General features: G+C 45.2%; 1 protein-coding gene across 1 annotated transcript in view; it reads right to left on the bottom strand.

The window, feature by feature from the left end:
* Positions 1 to 988: 988 nt before the first annotated feature.
* LOC142785157 (phospholipid-transporting ATPase ABCA3-like) overlaps positions 989 to 20,089 on the bottom strand; it is a 55,196-nt gene continuing 36,095 nt past the window's right edge. The window contains exons 8-10 of the mRNA XM_075883607.1: positions 14,450 to 14,631; positions 2,733 to 2,906; positions 989 to 1,333 (exon numbers count right to left, since the gene is read on the bottom strand). Coding sequence (XP_075739722.1) covers positions 1,063 to 1,333; positions 2,733 to 2,906; positions 14,450 to 14,631 — 627 coding nt within the window. The 3' untranslated portion in view covers positions 989 to 1,062. The remainder of the gene's footprint in view (positions 1,334 to 2,732; positions 2,907 to 14,449; positions 14,632 to 20,089) is intronic.

The raw sequence follows: 20,089 nt of genomic DNA, 5'->3' as shown, positions 1-20,089 counted from the left end.
CGATGACAAGAACTGTGTGCGCACAAAATGCGAAATCCAGAAACATGCAAGAAGAGGACAGCAAAGCAAAGAGAGAGCAAGAGCACGTCAAACATTTCTGTGTCTAACTTAAGGTGGCCGCACTGGCATGCGTCCAGCGCTGTCGGCTGCCAGCTGCCTGAAAGAAAACATTCGCACGGTCCCGGGCCGCCCGCAGGCCGCCAGGCACGCGAAAAAGCGAACATGCGCCCGAGCGATCCCGGACCAGTGGGTGGAGATTCCAGGTCGTCCCCAAGAAAAACGAATGCGGCGCCGGCGTCCAGGGCCGTACGCAGCCGTCCGGGACGTGTAAATCAATTAAGCTCACTATTACATTGCCGTTTCCAGTCTGCCTGACCAGCGGGTCGAATGCATTCACTTCGCATCCCGTTTTCGCCACGTTTCGCTCGTGTCTCTGTTATCGCGTGCACCCATGGCGTTTGTTGTCTTATATTTATCTCGACAATGAACCATTGCGTGCGACAGATCACGCACTTTTCGTGCAGGAAAGAACGCCATGGGCATGTGATAGCGTGGCCACGAGCGATATGTGGCAAAAACTGGATGCTAAGTGAGTGCATTCGACCCGCTGGCCAGGCAGACTGGAAACAGAAATTTACTAGTGAAACAGACGCGCGCTGCATCTATCCTTAACTGCAGGAAGCATATCACTTTCAACGCTTGGTGACGTGGACTTCCAAGCGAGTCGAGACCACGCGTCGGAGCGTTCAGATTAAAGGTGCTGACGGCTGTACAAGCGTAATAGGGTAGTTTGTGGTCCTTAAGTTTCATCCTTGACTACCTTGCTACGAAGCTCTGCAAGGGTTCCACGCACATATTTTTTATACTCATAGAGAATGTCAAGCGGAACCTTATCTTGACGGTGGCATATCCACAACGAATTAGGTTTACCAATTTTATGCTCTCATCCTGGTCACCAGAATCACAATGAAATGGCGGCAAGTTCTCCTTGTACAGTTGACTTGAGTCCGCATGTAATCAGAAGTGGGGCTCCTTAGTGTCTAGCAATCCTGACATAAATGACTAGGAGCTTGAGAGGGTAACTCTAGACGTTGTTTTAACGAAACTTGCCTCGTAGCTGTGCATAAGCTCCACGTCTTGGAAATTCTTCCTGACTTCCCGGGCCACATCTCGCTGATACAAGATGTTTTGTTTGCGGTCCGGGTATGTTTTCACGGTGATAGTGTAGCCCTGGCCGAACTTTCGTTTCAGGTGTGCCAGCGAACCCAGGCACTGCAGCCTTCCGTCTCCAAGAATGGCAATGCGATTGCATAGAAACTCCACATCTGCGAGGCTACAGATGACAAAGTTCAGAGCCCGTTATTCATTACAGCGAAACAAGAATATTGCTTCGTAAATTTACAGAAAAGTCCCAGTTTCGCCACAAGGGGGAATCAGTGAATGAAATAACAGCAAATTAGACTGTCATATGAAAACAGCCTAACCACTCGCACAGTTACTAAGCCTGGGTGCTACAGTAAACGAGGTGACCTTCGTGTCGTCTGTGGCTTCGATGCCCTGTGCGTCTAAGTAGGGCGTGTTACCGCCACCTTGCGGGTGGCAGCGAATAAGCCTCAGCCATGGCTTAATCCTTTTCGCAGTGTGTTGTGAGGGCAGCTCCGTGCTGGCAATTACTCCATGTGTGCAGTTCTATTTGTGCCCTTCGTTATATACTTAGCGAGTTTTTAACAGATTGATTTAGTCCGCCAACACCAAATGCTTCCCTGAAGCTTCGACAGCAAGTGTGGTGTCTCGTAATTGTTTTTCGCATCGTAGGTAAAATGAATTTTCGGACTTCATTTCAGTTTACATTAAATAAGTTTGTGCACGGCCTTAAAAAGAAAAGAAGAGAAAGGTCTAGTGATCCATTGTTAAAAACACTCGCTATATTGAACCACAGAGACCCGCAGGCAGAGCTTAGCCGCAGAAAAACAAAATATTTTTATTTATTAGTAAAGCAAAGGGCATATACGTCATCAAACATGAAACTTCAACAGCGTCCCGCGTTGGCAGTGTCAAGATAATTCCTACAAAAATATGCCCACGCGATGACGTCACACGTGATGGGTACATTCCCCTATAGGGTTAAGTTTAGGAAACTCTATGCATTCCCACCTAAGTTCCTTGGTGAGCATAATGTCCGAGATCAACCACATTTTGTCATTATGACTTAACTAGGTCGTCGAATGGTGCCGTCATTACATGACATCATCGTTTGGGCAAAGGTGGGTCAATCATGGAGGCAGTGTTAAACTAGGTGGGTCGCTCCCATCTTGGAGGCAGTGCATAACTGCGTTTACTGCGTTAATCCCTTGGCGGGCGGTGGAACTGGTATAATTATTCGACTGAGAAGAAAAATATTGCTTCCGCCTTTCTGTAGGGTCAGGTGTATACATAAAGGACGCCGTGAACTATTTTCTTTCTGTGCGCAAGCTGGGGATGAGGCCGGATTTTGCAACATCGCCAGCTGTACAAGTTAATTCTATTCACCTTAAGTTCATCGGAAAGAATACTTAAAATTATTTCGGTGACATTTTCGCCCGCGTTTTGCTGACATCATTTCTGTGAGAAAAAAACGACGTCCGAAAAATTCGCGGAACGCTGGCGCAAAGCGCTTCCGTTTTCAAAGATGTTGACTTTCGTTGGTTAGTCTACTCGATTTCGCCATGTATGGGTTAGCTCGAGTCTCTTACCTGTGAGAGGATAGCACAATAGAAATCTTCGTGCGCCTCTGCAGGGAGCTGATGTAGTTGACAATTCGCTTCCGCGAAAGGATTCCTATTCCGGAGTAAGGCTCGTCCAGCAGGAGCATCCTCGGCATTCCGATGAGCGACACGCACAGGCACAACTTGCGCCGGTTCCCTGCGCTGCACATGCACGTGGCAGTAACGCATGTAGGCACCTGCACACTTTCATAAGCAGGCTTAGTGCTATTCTAAAGACATATTCTTCACCAGTCGGGGTGTGGTAAGACGAGCCGCTCTGTCTATATTGTTTCTTAAGAAAACAATAAATTAATGAGGTGCTTTTGGCCAAATTATTGGGCGCGAAAAACAAGAGATTTCAGTCTGCAGTCTGACGAACATTTCACGAGGTCGGCTGCATTTAAAAAGAAACAGCTTGGAGAACGCTTGAGCCCCACCCTCAAAAGAGCAACGCGATAGGAAAACTGGATTCCCTTGACCACTGCCTTCTCAAACGCTGTGCTAGCAGTGTGGCAGTTTGGGCTAGTTGGTATGATAAGACGATAGCTTTAGCGTGAAAACAGAACGACAAAAAAGACAAGAAGGACACGAAGGACACGAGCGCTCGTGTCCTTCGTGTCCTTCTTGTCTCTTTGTCGTCGTTCTGTTCTCGCGCTATAACTATCGTCGTGCTGTGCTAGCATCAGTTCTCGGCTCATGCCAGAACCATGCTGTAAGAAAATGAATGACTATGCGTGTAACGTTGGTCGTTTCAAAGTATCCTTGAAGGTATACAGCCAGTTCAGTTGTTGGGCCTCCACTACCCCATAAACTATGCCTCTTACAAACATAGAAGGGCTCACTATGCTTCCGTAAGGCGACACGCGAACCTACGCAGCTCTATATTCGCTTCATATCCACGCACTCGGCTGTTCGCGTTTTACTTTATGCCACTAGTAGACTCATTGGTGACCTATAGCGCCAAATTTAGTAGCTGTAAGTATTGGACTAATTCAATTTTCAGACATTCCTGCGGCTTACACAAAGGAATTACAAATTTCCCCTGAATAGTTGGCAAGCTGTATCATTCATTACAGAACAGGATGGCCCAAATTTGTTCCAACACATCATGTCTTGCTACCAACTCCAAATAGGCACTTTGATCACAGCCCTAATTTGGCCGGCATACTGACCTACTTTTTCCCAATTAAAGGTGACGCACATTGACTTGGCTGAAAGTAAGCTTCGCTTCTCCCTAATTAACGAAACAGACTGGCAGAAGTGTAAATTACAATTGAATATGTATGCGCAGTAAAAATGAAGTTCAGGTAAAGGGCCAGTGGCAGAGAAATGAACGAGGGCCCGGATTCACAAAACTGACTTACGAAAACATTTTTGCGCAAGAGAAATTTTGTTGCGTAAGTCGATTCACGAAACGAAAAAACGTCGTAAGAGGCCATAGTTGTCACATCGGCCACTGCAAATAAAGCGCGCTGTGACTGCCCCGGAACATGTCAGCGATGGTGATGCAGTTGCTATATTTGCTTACGTCACTGAAAAGTGCTCGTAAGTGGATGCACGAAGCGAAATTGTGCGTAAAAACAGCATGGCTGAGAAAAAATCCCAAGAGTGGTCCGGACCACTCTTAGGAACAATGTGGCTACTTAGAACTTGCTGCCGCAGCGGTATACTTTGGTGCTCTGGCTGGTTTTGAGTTAATTCACGCCCATTAAGGGCTGCCTGATGACTGCTGTTGCGTTTTTATTTCTTTCGGCGCTTCGAGCTTCGCGTGTTGTTTCCCTTGTACGCAGTGGATGGTGTTGACAACCACCACCGTCCAATAAGTTCGAAGTCGCAGTAATTGAAGAATTCTATTGGGCGTCAATGGCATAATACTACACATGTAAAGATTTGTGGTTGGATGAAAACCAATGTGATACGTGAATGGTCGCTGCATTCGAACGCGACATGACATAGGATCAACCTTATTTGTTATGTTGTTGTGTTGCGCCCCATCTCATCCAATGAAAAGTGCGACTCGAGATCCTTGCTTCATTGGTGGAAATTACTACCAAAGAGGTTAATGGGAGCACATTCTTTGCACGCTATTCGAAATAAAAATGAGAGGAAGTTTTCAGTGAGTGGTTCATAAAGTTTGTGCTCTAGTGTACTTTCATTGGCTCTAACTGTCCAATGGTTGCGATCTCGGAAATACAGCTGTCGATACACTTTGCGACGATCTGGAACAAAGCGTACTTTGTAAACCAAAGCCTATTAGGGGTGCGCGTGATTACGCATGGAACTACAAACAAATCATGCATCTTCACCCTCACTGTTCAGACACCGATATGGACCATGATAATATGGCAAGCAATCGGAATAAAATGACCCTAGTAACTTTGTATGATACCGAAAATATGCAAACCCTCACGATTCTGGAGCAAACCTTGGCTGAATTCATCCCTGCGTCAATTACCAGCCATTTAACTTGGCGCACGAACATCATTCAAAGGTAGAGCGAGCCACTGACATGTATTTTGTGCGACGCAGCGGCCACTTAACCTGAGAATAATAGCGTTGCGAAGGCGAATCCCCTGTCGCATGCTCTGATCGAAGCAGACGACAAACGCGAGCAGACGACGGCTTGGCCGACAGGCACAGCTTGTGATTGGTTGTGAAGCAATACCCTCTACATCAGCTCACTCCGTGACGTTGCCAAAACACTTCTTTCATCTGGCACGCCTGTCCTGTTCGTCATATCACCCCCCTCACACATAAGAGAAATTTTTTTCACGCCGTGAAAATAGTGCAAGTACTTTCTAAGAGCTCTCTTACGTGCGGTGCAGTTGTCGAAAACAACATGGCGTCGTAAACAGAGCATATCAATCGGTGCGACTTTCAGCAAATGCTTCTCGCACGAGTTACTTCAGCGTTTGACCGGATGTGTTGCGATTACAGCAGCTCTTTCAGTGCGTGTGAGCAGTGCGGAAAGCTGTGGCAGTGCAATGGTGTACGGTGAAGCGCAGCGAAGCCTGTGCGTCGGTGTGGTTATCAAGCGGGGATCGGCGTCGATGTATCGACGGCAACTAGCACTCGAGAAGCCTGCAGTGTGTGTTTGTGTGCCGGTAACAGTTCGTTCGCTTGACTTTCCAGTCTCTCAGTTGGGTGCTGTGCGACATTTCGGATTGACAGCGTTTTGACACGTTACTTGAGTGACCCCAAGTACGTACGGAAACGTATGAACTACGCGCTCGGTTCTTGCTTCGCCACTAGTTAGCCCGTACGCTTCTATTTACTTGAGAGCAATGTACTGTTCGGGAGTGAAACGATGTTCGTTGTGAACAGTGGTGCTGTGTTGACGTTCCAAGACTTGCGAACAAGCTGTGCTCGTGTGACCGAAAATTGAAAGACAGCGTTGATAACTGTTTTGCCCGGCGAAGTTGTGGTGGGGCAGCTTGGCGCTTTTGTTTATTAAGTCGTCACTTCTCCTTTTTGTGATAACCATAGTCCTAGCGCTGTGATGTGATCAACCAAAACTGCGAGATGCTACATTCTGTTGTGGATCGTGTTACTTTGGAAGCGCGCCTAGACTGTTCTTCGGTAACAACTTGAGAGTTCTATGTGGCAGCGAGAGCCCGTGAACGTCAAGCTTGCCTTCGGCCCCCAGAAAAAGCAAAGATTTCACCGGTGCCTTGCTTTGGATGAAGTTGTGGGCCAATATCGCCTAACTACAGGTTTCCGAGTTCGTCTGGCCATCGTTTTTCACGGCACTAGAGCCTTGACAACAGCCGGTCATGGCCAGTTCTTACACTTTATCAATGGACATGCACGCCTGGCCAGCCCTTCATTGCTGTCATTGGCAGCTCCAATCTGCAGGTTCCCTTTGCCTGTTGGCCGTACTTGGTTCCTCATGACACCGACGGCTACTAAATGCTGCCATCGGTGAGTTCACCTTGCAGAACTAAATTTCAACAGTACTATAATTCACGCAGTTCTATAACGTGTGCAAGCTTTTAAGCCCATCAGATGTAATGTTTCTCTATGGTAAGTTGAAGCATGAAAAATATACTACTACTGTTATATACATACATATATTATGGAGCAAATACATAAAAAGATTTTGTGATTTGATACAAGTGAGCTCTTGTGTGATTATGAGGTTGGGCCTGTCGATTGACCACGTTTGATAGTTGGAAAGTTATTGTGAATTTATTTTTCAGAAGCCAGGTTGCAGTTAAAAAATTTATGTTATTTTGGAAAATTAGTTCTATAGACGATTACCACTGTGCTAGTACTATACTTCAGTAGGACATATATATTGCGGTACGTAAATTTTACATGAGGCTTCAGTTTATTTCAAAGTGATTATAGCAGATTGTGGTCACATGAACGAAGTGATAGCTTCCTCAAATAAGTATTAGAAGTGAGTGCTTTAGTGATTGTTTTTAAATATGTCGTTTTTGGCTCTTCACAGATCGCAGAGATTGGTTTGTTAAGGTCCTGTGATTCATCGGTTGAACATTCTGGCACATCAATCCTCATCTATACTTGGAGCACCTGTACAAAAATAGGAAGGACGCGTTCTCCCTAACTATGCAAGCCTATGTCACTGCTGGGACTGTTATCATTCAGCGGATGGGGCGTGGAAGCATGCATGGCAGCCTCATCTGGAGGGACTGCGATCTGCTTGGGAGCTTCGAGTGCAAAAAACTGCCTAACGGCTGGCTGCAAGGTTAGTTTTTCTTTAATACATACGATTACGTGAACACCACTTACTGTGCACAAATTGAAAACCCAAGCATGGTTGCTTTCAGTGGATACCTGTAATATTCTTACACATAACTCTTATTCAACATTTATAGAACTAAATTGCAAGATAATTGAGAATGTTGAAAGCTGAAAGCCTGCAGCTTATGAATGAAACTCCAATTATCTGAGGCTCAAAAGCTTGTGCTTTGAAACGAGCACAAATACTTTGATTCCTTATTGAGCTCTCGAGCTTGTGACTCCCTCTGTGGATCAAGTGCTCTGGAAGGAAATAGCAAGTGGGTGAAAATTGCCTGGCTGTTCACAACTTGTAAAGAGAAAGACCTATTGAAGAAGCTGCAGATGACATAGGGCCAGTAACTGCATCTTTTACCTAATGTAGCTTTTTCTCTCTCAGTGCTGTTGCTTATGTTTCAGCCGAACATGTTCACCACGATTGCATAGTGATATATATTTTTCTACAATTTGTACCTGACATAAGTATGCATTGTTGATCTCTAAAGGTGACGTTCAGTGTGTTTCAAAGCCATGGCTTCTCATTTCTCTGTCTGTGGCTAGCCTGTTTCAGCAGCAGAGCGATGCAGCTAGCACACATGCAATCCAAGTCATGGAGCGCTCCTTTGGTGTTCTGTGCAGGACGCAGCATATCCATCCGGCAAGACACTGGTATCCACAGTAATGGTGAGTGTTGGTGGCACCTGTAGGAGCCCGTTGTGTTTGTTGCGTATGATTATTTCCCCTGATGAAGTGCATTTTTGAAAGGTTTTCTTCATTTAGAATAATAGATGTCAGCAACAAGCACACTCATAATCCACAAGTTCTTTGTGTCTTCTAGACTGCCCATTTGCTCCTATACGCAGTACGGTGAGCTGGCTATGTTAGACAGCCTTAATGTTAGGAACATTGGCTGTTGCGTTGTAATGCAGTCTAACTTGTATTTCTTAGTGAACTTATTTGTGGTCTGCTTCTCGCACCTAGTGTAAAGTCAAAATAGAAGAAAACTTATTGGCTTTTTATGTCTGGCAGAAGTTTCATGCCTTCATCTATAACATTGTAGTTTTGCTCTTGTATCATATTAAATATATTTTCAGTCTTCACTGTTTGTGTGTGTGTGTGTGTGTTGAGGCTTGTCATTGGCTTCTGAAAATACAATATCTGTAAATATGAGCACATAATTGACAACTATACACTCTTGCATGTAGCATGGTTGTAACAATGATCTGTATTTTTCTAAGTTGCAGCAGTAACAAGGGGTTTGGTGCTTCACGGTCATGTACAGTGTATCAAGAACAGAGCACAGAAGACCAACAAGTATAAAGGGACTGCCAGTGACTGTTCTCCTGCTCAAAGTTTACAACAGCAGAAAGAGCACATTGTGATGTCAGGAGCAGCTGCTGCTTAACTTCTTAGCAGTGCATTATTCAGCAGTTCATTTGCTTGCATTCAAAATTATTTAAATTTTGCATGGAAGATACCAAACTATGACACTAATTTAAAGGCTGCTGTAGTGTTAGTGGGCAAATATTTTTGAGCTGAAGTTTTTAACATGTGTGTTAAGTGCCTGCGCGCCTCTACATTTACATGCCAGAAATCACAGCATCCATGGTCGCCAATGGTAACTGTGTCTGCATTCTTTGTAGTACAAGAAGTAAAGCCATGGATGCAGTAATCATGTACTTAGTCAATGTAATCCTTCAGTGTGCACTCATTTGTGTAGCACCAATGATGCCATGAGTGTATAAGCTCTGGGAAGTGAATCTATGTGGATTATTTTATTTGGAAGGAAGTAAATCATCACTACTCCTAGTATATCTTAACAGAAGATTTTAGTGCTTGGGTATTATCCCACTGCCTGTCCGTCCTTCAACAGTCTACTTATCTACTGTGTAAGTTTAACTTTTTAAATGTATACTTTGCTCGGATAGGTTTGTTCGTAATGTAATGCAAGTGACTTATCATCTATGCAGTTATACTCAGACTAGAAATAAAAGTACTTATTTTTATATGTAGCTATACCATGCATTCACTTGTGTTTTTCTAGGTGCCTGTTCAATTGTTTAGCCCTACAAAAGTGCTGGTATACTCTAATATTGAATCTGGCATCTTAAAATAGTTTGTTAGTGGAAGTAAGAATGTGTTTACAATCAATATTACTATCCTCAGATGAACTGTGAGAACTCTGTGGAAATTTATTTACATTTTTTGAACTTTGTGAAGGCAAATGTTGTTATGTTCTTTTATTGTGGTCCCTTTTTCATGCAAATGACACATAATTGCTTTGCAGTGGCATAGTATTAGTTGTTATTTTACACATATGTGCTGAGCAACATCGCAGTTGAGGCCAGCAGCAAGACATACATGCAGTGCACTGGAGCATCACCTCACATAGTGTACAGTCTTTGCCCACCAGTAAACTCAATATTTTTCAAGCAGACTAATAGACAGCTGTATGGGAACTGTGTTGATGTGCAAACTTTGAAGTCTTCTTGAGGAGTGTTTTTCATCATTTTTGTCCAAGTGAAGTAGCTACCCAAGGCCACAACTGGTGGGAATGTGGTGGTTTCCTCTCTCCAAAAGCACTCTTACCAGCTGCCTCAATGTTAGCATGGGGTGAATTCACGAACTGGAAAAATAATTGGTCTTTCTTTTCTTGGCCGAAAGAGTCGCTTCCACCGTTGAGCCACCACGACGCGCCAGAATAGAAACTTTTAGCTAAATAAAGTTGATTCTACTTTTGAGAAGTGTTTTGGGGAAACGAAATGGCACCTATAGCTGTCAATATAAACACAGTTTGCACCAAGGAGCTTAGTAGCTTATAATTGTATTATTCATGTTTTGTCTAGAATTTACTCGTGCTGTGCCAACTTTCAGCCCAAGTGTCCTAACATGCTTTGTTAGTGGGTTGTGAATGAGCCAAGCTATGTAAATAAACAGAGTGATATTGCAGACATGTACAAAATATTGATGCACAGCCCTTTTCTTTAGCATGACATTGTCAAGGGCTTTATTCTTGTGTTTTTTATAAAAACTGCTTGTCACTGGGCAGCAGCAGAAAACTATGCATCAAGCTTTTGCGAGATAATTCGAGAAACACCGTGTTCAGACATAACAGTGCCGGTGGATATCTGTCGTAAGTTACTTTCTGTAGTATATTCAAAATGAGTGTATTAGAATTGTTGTTTTATAGCCATTCATTTTAATATTTACACCTGAATGTATGTATGTATGTATGGGTGTACATATGTATATGTGTGTGTGCGTATATGTATGTATGTATGTATGTATGTATGTATGTATGTATGTATGTATGTATGTATGTATCTTTTAAATGAGAATCCGTTTATCATTGGTGAGTAAGTTTGGTAATGATTTGGCTGAATTTGTTTCTAGTTATTTCTCTTTTGAGCCATTATACATTTCAATTTGTTTTGTACTGCATAAAAATAAATGTAACCTTACACAGAATATGTGTGTTCGAAGAAGTTTCATTTACCAACCTACAGTCATGGGCAAGAAATTGGGTAAAATGGAACGAAACTGCGAAGATTAGTTTCGAGCATAGCTACTCTACATGGCATATCTTGTACACATTGCGTTGGTTGAATATGTCGATTTCAACCTTTCAATTTTAATCAGAATAAGCAAGCTATCACCCGTGGTTGTATATGTGTGTGATATTTATGCATACTGTGATACCGGTTCGCAATTACAATTAAGGTCACAAACCTAGTCAAGCTGAATACACGATTTTTGTCCATGCACCTTTCATCTGCACTAGAACTGTTGTTAATAAAAAATAAACTTCAGTTTAGAAATTTATTCTAATAGCCAAAAGCAGGGTATCTCTTTATCACACAAATCAAATTGCCATTGTTCTGTTCCATTCTGGACAATATGGGACCCTCTCAGCAGAACTCGATTAACTGCTATAGTTCATTTTAACCATTGACAGCGGCATTACACTGAAGCGTGCAGCATGACAAATAGCGGGAGAAAAGACACAAACTAATCACTCTGTTTGCATCAGCTCTAACTGTCCGTGCTCTTTGGTCTTGCTGCATGTGATGATGCCCACCAAATTAGCACGAAAGCGTGTCCCTACAAAGGCAGTCAACTTGGCTGCAAGCAGTTAGCTCACTGCATGTGTAGATTTTCTTCAAAACACCGTGAAGACTGATTGCTGGTCGAATATCCAAACACGTGAAAAGTAATATACCAGGTATGATATTGGTATTTCAGCACTGGACACTTTTGCGATAAGAGAGGATGGAGGAGAAAATTATGAACCCTGAATTGTTTAATTTTTGAAGGAGCACAGTACAGCGCTTTTGGGTCAAAAGGGGAGTGAAAGAAGCAAGTGCGAAAGCCTACTTCTCAAAAACTTAGTACCCGCCATCACGCATAATGTCAGGCCGGGCAACCTCTTGAAAAAAAAAAGTGCTCAGTGATTCTGCGAATCGAACCAAGTACCTCCTAGATTGTAGTTGAGCGCTGTAACCGCTCGTCCACTGCAGCAGTGCTTGTGTTCGCCTTATTGCTGATATATCGTAATCCTTCGAATGAAGCCAAATGCAAAAACGTCCCGTGAAACTTTGTCAAAAATAGAAAAAATAGTTAGAATGCGTTTTTTCAAGGTTACTAGAAGATAGAAACCGCCACGTGTGATTGTATAACCGTGCGCTATTTATTCTTGTACATTACTGTCATGACGTTGGGATAGCCGGCTCTAACGTACGCTACCTTCTCATAGTTTTCCGAATATAGATAAGAAAATAAATATATATATCGGCCTGTGACAACGCTAATCAACTATTATAAGTTCACTGTCACCAGTGTCACTTTCACTAGATGAATGCTCAGTTTGCTTTCATTATCGTTATTTAGGAAAGTTTTGGCTCATTAACTCAACTCTCTTAATTAGCATTGATTCTCACACCTAAGGACAGTCACACTTCATCTCGCTTTCTGAGTGGCTGTCACTCTCATATAACGCGTACTCCACTTTTTTATGCTCTCCGAGCATCTGACCCTGTTTTGCGGAGACTTTCCCTGACGTCTGCTGGGCCAGAAAATTGTTTTTATTATCTATCAATTTCAAGCTTTCGCGAAGCCAAAACGAGAGTCTCTCTCTCTTTTCATCCTTTTCGTACGTGTGATAACGTCTCTCAACCTTAAGACTCGTATACACGTCCCTTGCTTTGCGCACTCAAACAACGCTGGGCGAAATATTTGCACCGTGTTTTGTGAAAAGCATTAGCACCGAGACACCTCCCGACGAGTCTCCCTCATTTTACGTAGACATATACCTAAGCGTAAGCGTATGCACGTTCTCGCATTCCGGCTTTATAAAAATGCTGCGGTGCATGGAACCAGCGAAATTGCGCTTACAATTTCATTTGATTACTGCTGTTATCTATTTCCGCACAATTCGTCTGCAGGCACCAAAGTCGCTCATGTGTCTTGTAATAAGAATATTGTAACAAAGGCTGCCTTTGACTATAGGTACAAAACACCCTTACGTTCACCACTATACCGTGCTAGATTGCACCGAATTAGTTAAGTAGCAGCGCAGCTTCAATGAAATGTAAGGTAACTGGTCGCTTTAAATAGGGGAAGACATTCGAGGCACATTTTCAAACATTGCATGCATCGATTTATGTGTGGTTTCATTTATGTGGTACACCTGGAGTGTTGTTTACTTGTACTTGGCGAGATAGTGCATGGATTGCTCGATGACTTAAGGCCATCGAGCAATTTCGTTTTTAGCTATAGTCGTTGATGAAAGGTGAGTGCTTGGCTTTGCACAGCCCGCCAAAACGCCTATTACAACGTACGCGGCATCCCGTAAGCGCTGTAGCAGACGCTCGCGCAACTGAAACTTCGATGCAGGAAATCATTGGCTGTCATCGTATACTCTCGATGCTAGACGCTTTGCGTGCTACCTTGATATTATCGGCACACACTTCTTTCTTTCCTTGTCGTTTCATCAGCTATCATGTGTCCTCCTCGCCCTCTTAAGTGCCGAATAAGTTAAATTCATACCCGCGCTCTAGTAATCCCTCCAGATAAGAGAACTTTTGGCTAAGAAAATGCGTAGCCAAAGAGAAAGCTTTGTGAATTCGGCCCGAGATATTTAGTGTTGTGACAGGCAGATAGAAAAAAGCGTCGCAGAAGAAACTTGTAGGAAGAAAACAGACAGTGTCATGATTAGCTGAACAGTATAATCTTAAGTTTACGCCAATTCTTTTTAACGCGGCAGCGTTAAACAGCTTGTTTCACCGAAATCCAGCTGTGTTCATCGCAGTCGGCGGCGCCTTCATTGATTGTGAGGCGAAAATTGGCATTTTACGACCGTAAAAATTGAACATCCAGGCAAATAACTAATATACGATCTTCGGTCTGAGTGAACATAGAAACCGGGCATGCTGCATAGCAGGCAAATGTTCTACGATTGCAGGGCTAATGTCATTTTCGTAAGAAAGCGCTATAAGAATTTAGAGAGAGGAGTCTCCTTAACGCATGTAATATATTGCATGTGAGAATTGTAGCAAAACTTCAAGGTGTCTAAATATTTGACTTGCGCAGCGAGTGGGTGGTTTACACCAGCGAACCCAGCACAGAGTGTGTAACTCGGCAGGTGCACTCGCCACCTCATACAAACGTGTAGCGGCACTTTAATTTAAAAAAAATGAAGGATTCAGTTTAGTGGAAATTTCGCAGCGCCACTTGCAGTTGCATTTACCTTCAAACAGAATATGTTACGAGCACAAATGTTCCTTTCCTTGTGGTGCAACTGAAAGCGATCAGCACTGGGCTCAGTTACGCTGTGGCATTCTGCTCTTGATGTTGAAGCTCAAGCAACGCCCAAGTTTTCATTTCTTTCTAAGAGCGTGAGTACTCGACCACGTGGTGTAAGTATAAGACAATCTAGTGCCGTAATTTGCGAAAATTGTGCCTACCTATACGTGCCGACTAGATGATCTCCGATGTCATTCAGATTGAAAATCTCCAGCAACGCCTCCACGTATTCTATGGTGATCGGAATCCCGCGCAGCCGGATGTACAGCATCAATGTCTCGATGCCTGTCAGAGCATCCAGCAGGGCGTTGCTTTGCGGGCAGTAGCCGAGGTGGCTCTGAAACTGTTGGGACGAGAAACAGCGTGAGTGACTTTGACGCACATACCCGAATTTTTGAACGTACATCTATCTGCATAGCGCTGTTCAACGATAGTTGCGAGGTATGTGCCCAGAATAATAAATTACTGCAAGCGTGCTGCGCCTTAGTGCAAAGAAAACAAAAAAACGCATCAACTGGCGTAGGCTATTCTCGAGTAATACTTTTACTAAAATAAAGGTGTAAATGAAAAACTTGATAAAAGTGAAGGAAGGAAGTTTGGAGAGCTTGTTTTTGTTAACACAAAAATATGTAATCCCTAGGTCCCTCCACTGGCGTGTTTCTGTCATGAAGGTGATGTTATAAAAATAATGTACTGACACATTTCAAAAAAGAAATGACAGCATATCCACGGGATGAACGATAGAGAGAGGGGCGAAGCTGGATCTGCACACCGCTGCCGCATCGCTTGGGCCTCCCGTTGTCGTACGCTGGGATCTTGTCGGCACTGCCTCACAGCTTCACGGCACGCTTCCGCCTCACGCGATCGCACATTGGGATTCTGTCTTCGAGCGCGAGCCACCGCCGCCTTGCGCGCACGCCGCTCTGCAACTTGGCCCATCCGCCGACCTTCTCAACACGCACGTGCGCCAAAACAGCTTTTGCTTTGCTACACCACGCCCCCTAGCGTAGGGCACCGCCGACAAACACGCGATCGCTAGCGTCTTCGTGTAACGTCATTCCTATTTTCTCGCGCGCTCGCACATAGGGCGCAAGGCGCGCTCGCACATCGCGCCTTGCGCGTATGGTACTTTTTTCGGCAAACCACGAATCATCCACTGGCCGCGTCCATCCGTCGTCTGGCTGTCTGTGTTTCTGACGCATACAAGGAAGAATGAACGGACGCATGTACGAATCCATGAACGGGCGGACACATGGATGTACGCGCGAGAGGATGGATGGACGCATGAACGGACGGATGGACGCATGGACGAACACAGAGCTTGAGGCTTGGACGGATGGATGGACAGACGCACAGATGAACGCACGGATGAACGCACGAGAGGATGAACAGTCCCACGGATAGACGGATGTATGGACGCACAGACGCATGGACGGATGCACGAATGGACGGACGTACGGATGAAGGGATGGATGCATGGCCGGACGGAAGCGCGGAAGAAAGCGCGAAAGGAAGTGCGGACAGACTGATGGACGCTTCGCCCCATTCATCATCATTCATTTTATGGATATGCTGCGATTTTTATTATCATATTACAAGTAACATCCTTTAGTATTGTACAATTTTCATTTTTCAGCGCATATGCATTTCGTACAATGTACAAGTACCGCCCACTACGGCCGAATCAAGAACTAACGAGAGGTGGCTACATACGATTACGATGGGACGCTTACCCCACGCTTTAAGGAGCATCTCTCCTAAAATAAAAAGGAGAGCACAAGGCACTGTTGCGGAGCCTCAAACCAGCAACCTTCCGATTTGCAGCGTACGACGCTAACCACTCGGCCACAGAACGTACGTTGTCAAGCTTGCTAATGGGAAGCCCTTTAGTAGACCTTGGAGCTCTAACTTCGGCGAGTTGTCGTCGTCAGTAGTGCGACGCGCTCGCGTTGGGCGCGCTAAGCTTGTCGCCTCTTGCGTTTTGTTGAGCGCCGCCTGCACAGAGCGTGGTCTGTCCAGCACACGCGATTATGAGACTCGTGATTCGGGAGGACACAAAGGTCATTTCTTTTGCTGCCGCGGCCGCGTTTACGAAAAGAGCACGCTGCTCCCACACGAAGAATCATGAATTGAGGCAGTTATTCGCGCTTGTTCTGTGTAAAATTGTGTATTCGTTTCGTACGTATTTCTTTCTGTTTGAACAACGCACTTCAAGGGTAGATCTCCAAAAACTGGTTGTCCACATTTGCCCTGTGCATGCTCATTTCATGAGTGCTTTTTGTGGAGGAGGGCGCTGCGAATTTCAAGCTCCTTGCCATTCTACGCGGGACTTCGCGATTCGTTGCTGTAGCATTCAGTCATTCACCCCTTAGCGAAATAATGCACATTAAACGCTCAACTACCTCTGTGACGACATGTCTCACTTTTGTGTTATACCGATTCCTAAAACGATGGATCAGCCATGCTTTTTGACAAAATTCTGATGAAAACCACAGAATAATGAAAGCAATGATTTTACAATTTCGTTAACGGTACTGTTTGAGGTGATCTTTATAGGTTGTGACAAAGATGCGGGAAAACATGTGGACGAAGAGACAACTTGCCACCGGCTGGGTGGAAAGTTGTCCCTTGGCCGTTAGTGCTCTGTCCTATTGTGTCGGTCAGCTCAGCCCCTTTTTTTTGTATTCCGTAATGCGCTACACCTGTTCAAGTACAAACAACCGACCTGCTCAAACTTTAACACTTGTGGACCGAGCTGGAACCTATGGATTACGCACCCAATGCTCTTAGTCATTGTGTTACAGAGTGGTACTTAGTGTGTTCGGGGGAAGAGGGGTATAAATTTGCATGCACACCCTGGGAGTGTTGCCGCTTGCAGCCATGACGGTGAGGTTGGGGCCCTAGTTTGCCAGCGTGCGTCACTTAGAAAGTGAACATTTTGTTGAATGGGCAGCCGACCTATCAATAAGGCTTCGCATTCCGCATCATATCTGCTGAAACGCGACCCGCGCTATGACCCTCCTTGGCATCTTTATCTCCTATAGTTTCATTTTTATAAAGGTTGTGCCAAACGAAGAAACGAACTGAAGGCAAGCAGATTGGGCGAGTCAATGAGGTTTCATAATAAAAATTTCAAACCGTATCTCAACACAGGAGACAGGAAAGAAGAAACACACGCGGCGCAGAAATTGCAACTCTAAGTTCACGTTGCATGTTCAGCGCCGTTTGTGTATCTTCTTTTCTGTCGCCTGGGTTAAATAGCTGATTGTTATTTCTATCACGGAATAGACGAAACATCCAAGTTATGCTCATTTATTCATCGCAAGAATCCTACTCCGGCAGAATTTAGGCCTTCAGGTAGAATGGTAAATTTTAATGAAAGCTCGGCTGCCCATTCGTAAAAATTATCACGGGATTTGATCCCCCAACCTACTATAGTCAGCACTCGAGCACCGTGGAGGGTTTACAGACTGGATAGATGCGCACATTCTTTGCAAATTAATTATATTCATTGCCCTGATTCTGCCACCTTGCTTCTCACATTGCTTGGCAACATTGTGTGTGTCAAGTCATTCAGAACCAAGCGACGGAAGTGATGGAACCGACGTACCACTAAAGCGTCCGCATTCTGCAAGGCAACAAGCACACGTGTTTGGTCAGCGCTTAGTTGGTTGTCCATGTGAATTTCCGCGCAATCTCAGTGTGCTTGCGATGAGCGCCAAGTGTCGCACTGTGGGCGACGCATGAATACCTTTGGCAGTCAGCAGTCGCAAAACACTCGCACCAAACGATTACCGTGGCTTGTACTGGCAGGCTTTATGGTTCATTGACCCTACCAATGCAGAGTTAAACGCCATTATCTGCAAGTTTATGCATTCTTTCCATAGCGATCACAACCAGCTTTTTCCCATCCTCAAAGTTTTAGATCTGGCTTTTGTCCGAGTGCTGCGGCTACACAATTGGGCCTTTAGGATTGCCTGGGCAGCAATGTCATCTAGCGACGGAATACACAACCAGGAGAGCCCATAACTGAGCAGGTTGTAAAGGTGGTTTATTGAAGGACTGAGCAAGCGGGTGGTAGCTCTAAAGGAACGCTGGCGAACCCAGGTGACGGTGCTTGATCGCCGATCTCGTGCCTTTTTCTTGTGTTGATATAGCTGAGCTGATGGTATCAACGTCTTTCTTATTCACTACAATTACCCCCGTCGAAAAAGTTGAAGCCATCCTGGCAATCTAACACGTGGGGACAAGCGGGTCAAAGTAGGGCTTCAGACGGTTTACGTGAACGATATCACGTCCACGCCAACGACGGTCGCTCGGTGGCGTGAGGGGTTCAATGGCGTAGTTCACGGGTGAAGTACGCTCTACCACGCGTTAGGGACCATGATAATTAGAGAGTAGCTTGGGTGATACACCAGGGGCGCAGGGCGGTACATGAAGCCATACAAGTGCTCGAGGAACGAACGTTGGTGCAGAACGATGGTCGTCGTCACGGGTCTCCTTCTGGCACTGTTGGTTGGATGTAGTAAACCGCTTGGCTAGCTTGCGGCACTCTTCTGCGTAACGAGCGGCTTCCGAGACAGGCTTGAATTCGGAGGGATCTGGCGAGTATGGCAGTAAAGTGTCGATGGTGTGCGATGGTTGGCGACCGTACAAGAGAAAAAATGGAAAAAACCTGGTAGTGACTTGCGTAGCGATGTTATACGCGTATGTCACAAATGGGAGAACGAGGTCCCAGTTTGTTTCATCAGAAGCTATATGCGTAGCGAGCATGTCCCCCAGAGTACGATTAAACCGCTCAGTCAAGCCGTTCGTCTGTGGGTGGTAGGCTGTACTCTTCCGGTGAACAATACGGCACTGTTGAAGAAGTGCTTGTATTACATCGAAGAAGAAAACACGCCCTCGGTCACTGAGGAGTTCTCGAGGAGGACCATGACGAAGCACAAAACGATTGAGTATGAAAGTTGCGACGTCTTGTGCTGCAGCTGTGGGGAGAGCAGCAGTTTCAGCGTACCGTGTTAGATGATCCACTGCCCCAATAGCCCATCGGTTGCCTGCCGTTGTTAACGGTAGTGGTCCATAGAGGTCGATTCCTACACGGTCGAATGGGCGGTCTGGGCATGGAAGCGGTTGCAATGAACCTGTTGCAGGATGTGGCAGGCTTTTCCGCCGCTGACATTCGTGGCAGACGCGAATGAACTGGAGGACGAAGGTAAACATTCCGCGCCAGTAATAACTTTTTCGTAGGTGCTCGTAGGTCTTGAGAACACCAGCGTGAGCACATTGCGGGTCGGAATGAAATGACGCGCAGATGGTAGAGCGCAGCGTTCGGGGAATGACTAGTAGCCATTTCCTACCATCTGCTGAATAGTTGCGCCGGTAGAAAAGGCCATCCCGGATACTGAAGTGCGGAGCCTGGCGGCGAAGGGTTCGAGTGGTTGAAAGTGTCGGTGCCTAGAATAACGCGTAAAGAAGTGAAGCGATCCATGGGTCATTGCGTTGTGCAGAAGAGATGGTGTCCTCGTGAAGAGCTGACAACGTGTTGTCCGAGGAAACAGATGCAATGTCCGGGGATAGGGGAGATCGTGACAGTGCATCAGCATCGGTATGCTTGTGGCCGGAACAATATACAACGCGAATGTCATATTTTTGAAGCCGAAGAGCCCAACGGGCAAGACGACCCGATGGGTGCTTAAGCGAAGATAACCAGCATAATGCGTGGTGGTCCATTACTACATCAAAAGCACGGCCATAAAGGTATGGGCGGAACTTGACAAGCGCCCAAACGATCGCTAAGCATT

The sequence above is a fragment of the Rhipicephalus microplus genome, unplaced genomic scaffold (assembly GCF_043290135.1).
Source record: "Rhipicephalus microplus isolate Deutch F79 unplaced genomic scaffold, USDA_Rmic scaffold_18, whole genome shotgun sequence".
Taxonomy (NCBI): Eukaryota; Metazoa; Arthropoda; class Arachnida; order Ixodida; family Ixodidae; genus Rhipicephalus; species Rhipicephalus microplus.
The sequence above is the reverse complement of the archived record's forward strand: the minus strand, read 5'-3'. Positions and strand labels throughout refer to the sequence as shown.